Source organism: Vitis vinifera, chromosome 10, assembly GCF_030704535.1.
Source record: "Vitis vinifera cultivar Pinot Noir 40024 chromosome 10, ASM3070453v1".
Taxonomy (NCBI): Eukaryota; Viridiplantae; Streptophyta; class Magnoliopsida; order Vitales; family Vitaceae; genus Vitis; species Vitis vinifera.
Genome location: NC_081814.1, coordinates 22,957,116 through 22,969,269, shown reverse-complemented (window position 1 = coordinate 22,969,269; position 12,154 = coordinate 22,957,116). Strand labels below are relative to the sequence as shown.

The 12,154-nt window shown below is 34.7% G+C and overlaps 1 protein-coding gene across 1 annotated transcript; it reads left to right on the top strand.

The window, feature by feature from the left end:
* The first annotated feature begins 6,333 nt into the window (after positions 1-6,333).
* Positions 6,334-11,678, top strand: LOC100263135 (E3 ubiquitin-protein ligase RSL1). Its single transcript, XM_002273392.5, has 3 exons — positions 6,334-7,566; positions 8,460-9,220; positions 10,965-11,678. Exons 1-3 carry the CDS (start codon positions 7,138-7,140, stop codon positions 11,350-11,352), a joined length of 1,578 nt encoding a protein of 525 aa, XP_002273428.1. The 5' UTR covers positions 6,334-7,137; the 3' UTR covers positions 11,353-11,678.
* The last annotated feature ends 476 nt before the right edge of the window (positions 11,679-12,154 follow it).

The window sequence follows — 12,154 nt, the reverse complement described above, 5'->3', positions numbered from 1 at the left end:
CTGCTGATTCATCTATAATGATAATATAGTCCCACTGGACTATCCAAGCAAGGCCAAATTTGCTGAAAAAGAATAGTAAAGGGGAAAAAACTGAAAGTTCTCTGGGGATATCAAAAGAACTTCTGAATAGCTCAAAGCCATCCAGGATGGGCTTAGAAAGAATCTTAATAGTCGGACCATAATAAGTCCACCAACTGTAGAACCAAAATGGGAAAGAGGAAAACTGATTCTTAGATGGAAAATAAAACATCCATGAATGATGGAAGTCCCTATTCTGGATTAGAAAAGCATTAAACCATACTCTCTAATAATCCCAATAATTAAAAAACCTTGGCTTTGATGGTTCAGAAAATTCCCTTGAAAGATTAGGATTTCCACCCCATTGCTTGACAGTAAGAATCTTATAGATGTGGCAAGTGGATAATGCCAAGCCCATATTGTTGAATTTATCAGTGTTGTGCTTAATTTTAACAGAACCAGTTTCTGTAAGGACTGCTTCATAAAACTCTCTTGTTTTTAAAATACCACTAGAGGGATAATGAAAATTTTCTTGAAAAGCTTTTGCAGCAATCTCTCTGGGGTTTTCAGAGAAAAATTCTCTTTCAATAACCAAAAGAGGTTGATTTAAATCATTTTACCAATATCTTGATTTTGTTGAAAGAGGTGTGGGGTTGGCAGCCACCACAATTTGTTTGTTTGAAAAAGAGGAGCTTGATGCTAATTCATTTTGAGAGGGATTAGCCTTAGTGACTTGCTTGAAGGTCTAGGACCTTGAAATGGCTGGGTACTGGGTGGCCTTGACTGGATTAGCTGGATCAGAATGATCATAGTACAAGGTCATCATCTTGTTAGGCATAGGGTTAGAAGAATGAAGCCTTACTTCTTCTTCTTCAACTTGTTGGCTCCATAGCATTTTATGGGGAGAAGGAGCTTGACTGGATAGGGCTTTCTGGTTAGGAGCTTGGGTATTCTTTTTAGGGGTCATGGTCTTGTGAACCCTGCAAATTCCACAAGTTGAGTGATTAGGAATGAAACTTTCTCCTTTAATAAACTTAATTTGAAAATTAGGGTTTAAAATAATCCAATCAGTTAGATTATACTTAAAAGCTATATACTTAATTGTGTTCTCAGATGTGAAAACAACTTTTAAAATTCCTTAGTTCAAAATATCAATTTGAAATTTTGAAATGCATAAAGGAATGCTTAAAATATCATTTATAATGAGATTATGAATGAATTGGGTACCTAATATCTTAGGTGGATCATCTATTCTAACAAGATTAATTTCTTGATCACAAGAAGTGATGATTTCAACAGGATTAGCAAATTCAAAAAGAATTTCCTTATCAAAAAGCTTTGTTCTTATACCTTGGTTATCTACCTACAATGGATAAATAGAGCTTAAGAATGATATTCCTAGGAGGGCTTTTTCCTTAAGATCCTTAACAAGGATAAAGGTTTGCTTAATATAAATGTCATGGTTACGGATATGAACATCTGTTAATTTATACTTAATGGCAAGTCTTTTGCCATTGGCTCCAAATAGAGACTGACTAGTCTCTTCACATAAAGGAATAGGTACAAGACCTTCTTGAAGGCAATTTTCAGCTGCTCCTGAATCAATCAAAGCAATAATATCAAAGACAAATTTATCTTTGACTACTATAGTAAGGGAGACTTCCCACCTCTGGAAGATAACCCTACTCACAGTATTCAAAAAAGTATTTGTCTCATTATCATTAACCTGAGAAGATTCTAGAATATCCATAAGGTTTCTTTGGTTGACAATTCTATTGATTTGTTCTTGGAGATCAGAGAGACCTAAACCTATGAATTGTCTTAATTCCTTAATCTCCTTTTTATACTGCCTAACTTCATCATGAAGTTCCTTAATGCTAATTTCCTTGGGAGACTATTGGTCAAACCTGTTTAAGATATCATTAAGGTTATAAGGATTTACAGTCTTCTTGGCTTCTACCTTAACAACAGATTTCTTAAAAACTTCATAAAGATTTTGGTTAGTCTTTTCATCTTCAACTTTTCTTAAAGTATCTAGGATAAATTCCTGATCTTGGCTTATGACATTTATAGTTTTAGGACGACAATTACAATTACCTTTAATACATTCTGCTTGGTCACTAGAAGATTGGCTAGAAACTTCACCACTGCTGTCTAGTTGATTAATGTCATCTTCATAATCTGAATCAGTCCTTGATTCAGAATCTGTGGAGTTTAACATTACCTTACAAAGCATATTTTTTAGGTCATCTGAGACACTTAAGTTATTAATCTTTTGCTTAACTCTACAATCTTTTTTATAATGGCCAACTTTCCACATTTAAAATAGATAATTGGCTTGACATCTAAAGGAGTTTCTACCTTTTTTTGGGTATCTTTGTTGACCCTTCTTTGGATGTGTCTTGACTGCTTAGTATCATTCATCTTATAGTTGTCATAGGTACCTCTCTTACTGTGGTAAAACTTATCTTTGCTAGGCTTCCTGCTTGGCTTTTGCTTAGAGGGAGGCATAGTTTCCTTTTGGCTGAAATCAAACTGGCTACAGAATGATCCAAATTCATTCTTGTAGATTTTTTTGTTCATTCTTCATTTGTTGCTTAAGCTTGAAGTCATTGCACAACTTAATCCCTTCAACTGTGGCAATGCTTATAATCTTACCATAGGTTAGCTTATCATAAGAGATTTGACCATTATACTGTTCCCTTATCTTAATCCTAATTCTCTCAGAGAAAAGCTTGGGTAATCCTAAGATGAATTTTTCTTTCCAAAAAGACTAGTTACAATCTGATCTTAGCATGACTTTGGTTAGGAAGACTTCCTTATACCACCTAAAATCATGAAGCTTAGGACACTTAAAGTTGGTTAAGAGATCTGCAGTTTTATCCTTAATTTTTACAAGATCTCCAATGAAGTGCTTGGATATTGAGTAGATTAGAGTAGCCACTACATCCTCTATATCTTGGCCATCTTCGTCCTTAACAACTTCACTATTCTCATTAATCCTATAGGCTTTTAGGATACTATTTCTATCATCAAAAGTGAGATAATTATCCCACCAACCCTTAAGCTGACCTGTAAACCCAGCAACAATGGTCTGAGCTACAGCATGATCTGGCAGTCTATTGTTTAATTTATAGGTTGTAATTACCATGGTCATTTCTTGAAGCTTAGTGAGTATGTTATACTCGGTCATATCGTCTATGTTCCATTTATAGATAGTACCACTGGTGTATGAGGCTTGAGTATACTGATTTCTTTCCTCAAACTGCATGTCAGGAAATGTAGGTCTAGGATAGTAATTCCTAGTCTTAAAGGCTTCCAAATTGTTAATATCTTTTGAAATAATTTGATTATGGAGTTCCTCAAACATCTTAATTAGTTCATCAGCTTCTTCTTCTGAATTAATATCACCTTTAACCATATTGATTCTCTTATGAGGCTAGACAGTCAAATGGGCAACAAGATTATCCTTAATCTTCTGATTAATCTTATCAACAAAAGCCTGGTTGATTTGGGGATTTTCCTGGAATTCCTTAGAAAATTCAAAGGACTTAATTTTATCAGTGCTCTTAGTGTTATTAACATGCTTATAAGGATAATTTGGATAATCCTCTTGTTTGAAGAGTTCAAACCAAATCCAAAACTTAATATTTTTCTTTTCTTGTCCTAAGTAGGCATAGAATTCTTCTTGGTAAATGGCTCTAATGAATTTAGGGATAGTGCTAAAGAACCAATCATTTCTTTGCTTATTGACTTCAGAATAGAAGTCTTTTCTTAAGAGATCCTTGCTGATCTCAAAGTCCTCATCACTTAGGCTTATTGTGTTAATCATCTGGGAATAGGTAGGAGACATCACAGGGGACTCATCCTGTTGGGATTCATGAGTAGACTCATTTTCCTCAGTGTAAAATGGTCTAGCCACGTTGGTGTGACTTCTAACACCTGTTAGCTTAATATTCTTAGGATTTCCTGAGCTGGAACCTTCTTCTTCCCTAGAGGTTTTAATTGGGATAGAAGAGCTTGAAGCTCTAGAGGGTTCATAAACTGAAACTCTAGGACTACTGGAATGTCTGAAAGAGTTGGAGAAAACCAGTTCTTCTCCTCCATCAGGATATTGAACAATTTGTTCAATCCTTTCAGATCTTTGTGCAATGGCTGGAACAGCATTAGCAAAATGCCAGTTTTTAGGAAACTCAACATCTTTCCATAAGATCTTCTTGGGAATGATGAAATCTGACTTATCAAGCATATCTGAGTGAAAGTAAGTGGTCTCACCCTTAGGACTGGTGCAAAGAGCCCCATATCCAACGCTTGTGTTCATGCTTTTATAAGCAAACCTGGTTATGATTGAAACATGACTATTTCCTGGTTTGATCTTAAAGTCATGGGTCTTAATATGCAGGACAACAGAATCTAAGATGCCTGCATCTCTTATTCTAACTATGAAGTTAGGATAACACTGGAAATAAACTATGCCATCATTCAGTCCAGCTTGGACTGCGCCTATAATAGAATCTCGATAGTCGAGATGCCTATTATCTCTTAAACACATGACAATAGAGGTGTTTAAACTTAATTTTGTCAAAGGCTTAGCTGCTACTTGAATCATACCAAAGTGTATGAAATTATAGCCATCTTTCTTATGCTTTTCAATGGATCTGTTATCTAAAAGTCTTATGACTTGGTCGTCTTATTCTAAGCTGACTGACATTTCAGAGGTCTTGATGGTATAATCTGTGAAAAACTTAAAGGTTCATTTCTTATAAATTTCTTAATTAGAGACCTAGGTAACTTCCAATCATCTAAATCATTTTGGATCTTAGGATAATTGATCTCTTCACTATTTACAACAGTATCTTGAGAATCACTGGATCTCCTAGACATGGTTCTGAAAATTGAACTCATTTTAGGGTTTTGATCTAAGAGCCTAATAGCAGATCGACAAACCTTATGAGACGTCACCCCAACCCTCTTACAGCTTAACAAACGCCTATCCACGGCTAATAACGGCTCAATCGGTAGGGCTCGCGCTCCTAGGCACACTGCTACTTATCATAGGATGGCTCAAAACACCCAAAACAAACCCAACTTCCCTTCTCGATGGCTCTGATACCATAGTTATATATATATTGAAATAGTTAAAGATATTTATGTCAAAAATAAGTTATTTTTCAAACAAAAATATAAAAAGGGGTAAGCATTCATAAATATATAGATTATTTCATTATTTTTAAATAATTAATTCTACTTCATTTCTTTTATTTGGTACTTCTTCTTTAAAAATATTAAATACATTCTATCCTTGAAAAGTTGATGGAAAATAGGATAGTAAGAAAATCAAGAGAAAAAGTAAATAAATAAAAAAATAAAAACATGAAGAAAAAAAAATTAAAGTTAGTAAATTATTTTTATATCTTACTTTAAATTTATTTAAATTATTTTAACTTTTTTTTAATAAAAATTAAATAATTTTAAAATGTACCATGTTTAATTAAATTTAATTATATTTTATTTTATTTTGAATTTTTTATATTTATGATTTTTTTTTAAAAAAATTCTTCTTTTATTCTTTCCGTAGATTAGTGAATATGGGAGAAAAAAATTAGAATACCCAATACTCAGTTATTACTTATGAAGTTATTTCAATTCACGTAAATTTATACTTGAAAGTTATTAATTATTTAATTTATTTCAATAAAAATTTTAAAAAATTACTCTCAATTTTCAATTTTATGATGTCATCAATTGAGTAAACAAATATCATTCCTCAAAATAAAAAAAAACTTAAAACTTGTTTAATAACTATTTTTTTAGAATAATTTCTTTTTTTTTTATTTTTAAAAACAAAAATATTATATTTTTAGAGAACTGTTTTCAATTATTTTTTAAAATTATTTTAAAATATAATTCTATAAACATGTAAAATAATTAAAAATAAAATATTAAATATAAAAATTATTTTTTTAAAATTATTTTTCAAAACTAATTTTGAATATAGTTATCAAATACATCTCAATGCTTGGAATTTTTAAAAATATTCTGAAGAGCTACTTTGACACCTGTCATTTTTTAAACCTTTTCAAAAAAAAATAGTAACTAAAATTTCCATAACATCCAAAATAACCGTCAAAATATCTTATTAACTCGACATTAGCCATCACATCAATTAAAAAGAGCGAAAGAAGGAAGAAAAATTTGGCAAGAGTTGGTAAGATGAGAAGTGGAACCAGCACTTACGATGAATTTACCTAGAAAAAATGGGATGGAAAAAATTTCCTAGCAAAATGACCTTACAAGTATGTGATGTGGTGAAGAATGCCAGCACACCTTGACATCGATGACCTGCCTTTCCTCTTACGCCATACACACCCAACAGTGACTCTCGCATATTCTCTCTCTTCACTCACATCCAAACGAAGAAAGGCATATTACTTGTAGACGCAGTTGTCAGATTTTAGGGTTTCCATACCCAAAACACTGTCTCTCAGCCCATACACAATCCTAATAAATTCCACCGGATAAGCCTCATCCACCATGGTATTGGTACGGAAGCTTCCGTTCCTCACTTGCAATTCATAACCCTTTCTCTGTTTTTGCTTTTATTGTCATTTCTGGTTTGAAGATTTGTACAAATTGGGAACAGAAAAAGAGAGAATTGAATGCATTTGGAAGGGGGCTTTTGGTGGGAAAGATCTGTAGCTTTTGGGGTGTTTTTGTTTTTTTTTATTTTTCATTTTTGGGATGTGTAAATGCTGAAATTTGGCATTTCTGGGATTGATTTGTCGGTGGGTTCTTCTTAGATTTTGATATGGAGATAGGGGCTGAAAGATCACTGTTTGGGTATTGGTATTTTCTTGTGATTTTGGGTTAGCTGTAGGGTTAATTTTGGAGGCTTGGATCAAATTGTCAGTGCGTTTTGCGTTGATTTTCGTTTAGAAGAATGGGCTGGAAGATCACTTTTTTTTCATATCAATCTTTGTGATTTTGGGAAAAGATTCTGGTGAAATTCAGAGTTTTGGATCCCTTCGTCTAAGTTTTGTTTAGAATTTGACATCGATCACCCCTTGGGATATTAGAGTAGCATAAGTTTGTGGGTTCTTGGAGAAATTGGGGTTGAAAATGGAGGATCAGATATTTTTCGGTGATGTGTCTGCAAGGAATTTTGTTAGGGAGGTGAAATTGGAAGAGGATGAGGAGGATTTCCGGAGCTGTTGCGAAGATGAAGAAGAATGGAAGGATACTGAAGAATCAGTGAAGGAAGGTGCAAAGGATTTGAAGGAGGAACTCGATGAATTTTCAGTGAAGATGTTCTTCAAGGGCATGTCAATAGCTGAGGCTGGTGATTCTGGTTCTGGGCTTTCTGGAATAGGGGTGGTCATGGAAAGATCAGCCAGCGCTCCTACAATACAAGTGCAGAAAAAACTTGACTTTTATGTGGATGAATCCGTGGCTGACTATTTGGCTTTGATGGATGGTCTGATAGAGGCCATGCAGAATAACATTCGCCGTGTTTTTGCATTTACTGATTCCGAGATCTTATATGACCAGGTGAGCGGTCGCTATTTTTAAAACCTATATTTTTCTATTCTTATAATCGTTATATAGATTGTTGAAGATCACATAGCTAAGGAAGCAGCTGAGACTGTCCATCTTGATAGAAATTTTACTCAATGTCTTGAATGTTATATTTTGATGTTTTTTGCAGCATCAAAGTATATCCTTTGGAAGCCAGTACAGTTGTTATATTTGTAAAATTTCATTGTTTAAGAATTTTAGTTGCAAAACTAAGGCAACATTTGTTTTCAGGAAAATTTGAGGGAAAATGCAAGGGAAAGAAAATAGAGAGAAAAACTAGAAGAAGAAAAAAATAGATTTAAAGTTAATAGATTACTTTGCTACCTCAAACTCATTTCATTTATTTTAACTCATAGAAATAATTTGAAAATGTATAAGTTTCTAACTAGTTTTAATTACATTTGATTTTCTTTGGTATTTTCCATAAAACAACGAAACATAAGAAAATCATTTTCTTAACATTTTTTTCCATGGTACTTTCTAGGAACCAAACATAACCTAAATTTTTTTTGCTTATTTTTGCAATTTCAGTGCCACTGTGCTTCCATTTTGTACTCTGCCACTTATTTTTTGCTCTACTTTTATTTTGATTTTTCCTTATTAGCAGAAACACTTCTTTTGGGTTTGTTCAATTTTTCTAGTGGGCAATCTTTCATACATTTATTTAAATTTTGTTAAGGTAGTTTCAGCATTATGATCTCTAGCTCCCAAAAAGAGGAAAAAAAAAAGTGATCACAACTGCTACTTATTACCCACCTAAAAAGTGAAAGTGAAAACAGTGGTATTGTTATGTCGGTCAATATCTCTGCTAACACAATCACTATATAATTTTGTGGTCTTAATTTATTAGTTGTTATTCCTGACAGATTTCACATGCGGAGGAGGATGGGAATCCACTTTTGATGGCACTGAAGCAAAGGATCTTAGAATTTTCCAGTAATCTGGAAGCTTTTGTTCTGAATCTAATTCCCAGTAATGATCTTGAGAGGCCATTGCAATTAGCCCAAGTGGCAATTGGGATTGTTTCTTCACCTTCCAAGGGAGATGGATCACTGGAAAACTGTTCTATCTGTTGTGAGGACAAACCTTCGCCAATGATGATCACAATGAAATGTTCACACAAATTCTGTTCCCACTGCATGAAAACCTATGTTGATGGAAAAGTACAGTCCTCTCAGGTCCCCATTAGATGTCCTCAGTTGAGATGTAAATATTTCATCTCTACTACTGAGTGCAGATCTTTTCTTCCAGTCACTTGCTTTGAATCTTTGGAGAGAGCACTTGCAGAAGCAAATGTTCTCAATTCGGAGAAAATCTACTGCCCCTTTCCAAATTGTTCAGTCTTGCTTGATCCACGAGAGTGTTTGTCAGCTAGGGCAAGTTCATCAAGTCAGTCAGATAACAGTTGTGTTGAGTGCCCAGTTTGTCAGAGATTTATCTGTGTTGATTGTGGAGTTCCTTGGCATTCTTCAATGAGCTGTGAAGAGTATCAAAGTCTCCCCTTGGAGGAAAGAGATGCTGGGGACATTACTTTACATCGCCTTGCACAAAATAAAAGGTGGAGGCGTTGCCAGCAATGCCGGAGGATGATTGAGCTCACACAAGGGTGCTATCACATGACCTGCTGGTAAGATGGATTATTTTTGTGGGTTCTACTAAAATGATTTAAAATTAAGTGTTGTAGTTGTTGTCTATGGGTTTGTATGCATGAATGTGTCTTGGTCTTTATGTTGCAAATTGAATGCATTGGTAACCAAGTAGATCTACATTCAGAGCAAGGAGAAACCAGATGACATGATTCAAACAAGGGTTTCAGAAAGCTCCAATGAGTTATATAAACATTTTTGGTGTTGAAATGCAAATTCTTTTTTATAAACATTTTTGTTTCAAACTCAAAGCAATGAACATGTCCTTATTTGAATCTGTATCATCATCAAAATGCTTTCAAATTGTTAAACAAGCAAATGACATTTAAGTTCTCTTATAAGAAGACGCATTTTCAAGAAACATTTTAAAAATGTTTATCCAACATGTTTTCTTGTTACTTCTTTTCTCTATTTTTGATAACAGAAGGCAACTATTAGTCTGTCTACCAAATGGGTCCTGGGTTTGGCAATGGAGGTTGGGTACACTTCAAAGAAGTTTTTCATGGGAGGGCACAGGTTATGAGGGGAAGTTCCATTTGGTTGGATTTAGTAAGGCATGCATATCACAGGAGAGTGGATTAGGCCTTTGAAATTTAGGGTGATTTAATTAGGCATTGTTGGGTATGTGGTTCTAGAGGTTTTCTGTGGAAGGGATAAATTATGGAGAATGGTGGTGGACAGTGTTGGGTGGAAGGAGGGGCTGGGCTGCAGTGGAGGTGGGAGAAAACTACAGGGAAAGGTTGTGAAAAGGGCTTATGAAGTGGTGCCAGGCCAAAGACGGCCTGTTCCCTATTAAATGTTTTGTGAGGTTTTGATGGGGAAGGGGACTTTCCATGGAAGGAGGTTTGGTGTAACAAGTCCCTATAAGTTGTTCTTTACTCGGACTAGCCTTTTTTTTAGTGTCTGGGTCAAATATTTGTCTATGGATTGCTCTGATGAATAGAGGAAAAGTCCACCTAACTTGTATGCGTAACAATAATAGGGAAATGGTGGATCATCAACTTATTTATTGTGGGGTTGGTTCGGACCTGTGTTCCTTGCTTTTGTGGTGGGGGGCTTTTTTGGTTCAAATGCAATACACCAAATGCAATTCATCCTTTTAAGTGATATTAAGATACTGAATGTTGGTACACATGGAAAGGTTCAAAGCCCCTCATTTTCTGGCATGTTAGTTTACCAGGTGTCTAGTTAGATTTTTATTTCGAAGCTTTATCTGGTGAATGGTGAGAACCACATGTGAACTGGTAAAAAGGATTTGATTATTTATCATATGGTTACTGAGATAATCTTTTTTTCGAAACATGGGTCAAATTGCATTTGGCGTTGCCATTGTAATTAAACCAAATAACGCAAGCCAAATGCTAGTTCATTTAAAACAGCAGACCATTCTAATTATGAGCTGTTGCACATATCTTCCTTGAGTGATTTGCCTCCTTGTGCATCCAGTTGTGTTGCATGTATCTGCATGTGATTATGTAAAGGATAGTGGTTGGTATTTGGGAATATAAAGCTTTAAAAACTATCAAAATTATTTATCAGACAGGTTATCGTTTTTGAAATTTCTATCTTAGAATTTAAACCTTAATTCTGCAGGTTTCAATTCTCCATCAGCATTCATTTCATTGTTTATTTTTCATTTGCACTGGATAAACCGAATGAGCTCAAGGTTGACATTTCGGTTTATTTAGACATGATCACACTTGCTTACATGCGTAACAACTGCAGGTGTGGGCATGAGTTCTGCTATTCTTGTGGTGCGGAGTACAGAGACGGACAACAGACCTGTCAATGTGCATTTTGGGACGAAGAGAACTCTGAAGACTTGATGAGCCACTCGATCCAAGAATCTGAACAATGGGAATGGGACTCCTTCAATTCACTTCCCATGACCATGGGCATGGACGCATACTCAGATCAGGAGAGATCTCAGCTGGCACTGATCCAGAGGTTCCTTGCTGGGGGTTTCAGTCTGAGCGACCATCACCCATACCAATCCCCACCACGTTGTACAGACTCGTATGTTGATGCCATGAAGGACCTCCATCAGCTTCCTTGGCTGGAGAGGTTTGTGTCAGTAATAAGTGACAACTACTATGAAGACTATATCCAATGAATGAGGCGGATGTAGCAAGAGTCTGTCGCATGTTCCAAAATTTCTGGAAAATAAGTTGCATTAGGCTTCACAAGGGGAGGTAAAGAGTTCCTCACTCTCTTAACTCTCTTTTCATTTACACCGCTCCTCCTTTCTTCTTTCTTCTTCTGTAGTCTTCCTGGATCAATTTCGGTCAGTGACTCTTAAACTTCCATGCATATGGTGATGGATAGGAAAAGAATATGTTTTTATTGTAGAAAGAAACAGGTAGCTGAAGACACAAAAGAAACGGAATTAGACCCCTACAACAAAGTTAATGAAACAGATTATATGCTCATTTCCTTTCATTGTTTTTGTATTGTTATGCAGTAATGTTGTTCTCTGCTGTTGTGTGAAAGCCTGTTTGAGGTAGGGCTGGAACTTGAGGGGTTAGTCGGTTGGTAACTAACCTGAGCCCAACTCAGCACTAAGAAACAGTTAATCCAAACTCAATTAAACCCGACCTCAAATATGAGGTACTCAATCCAAATTCAACTTAATCTCATTTTTTTAAAACTCGGGTTGAATTTGAGTTGGTTGAGTTAAACTTGGGTAATACAAGTTGGTCGGGTTAATTGGGCTATATGATTCAAAATCCATCCATGGTTATTTTTAAAAAGCTTTTTTTCTTAATATATTACCAAAATTTAAATAGTAAGTGTGATAAAATTTCAAGATAATAATAAAAATATAAAAATAAACTTATATATATATATATTTTAAATGAAAAAGTATATGATATCATTATAATTTAATATTTTTTAATTAAAATCTAAAAAAATGA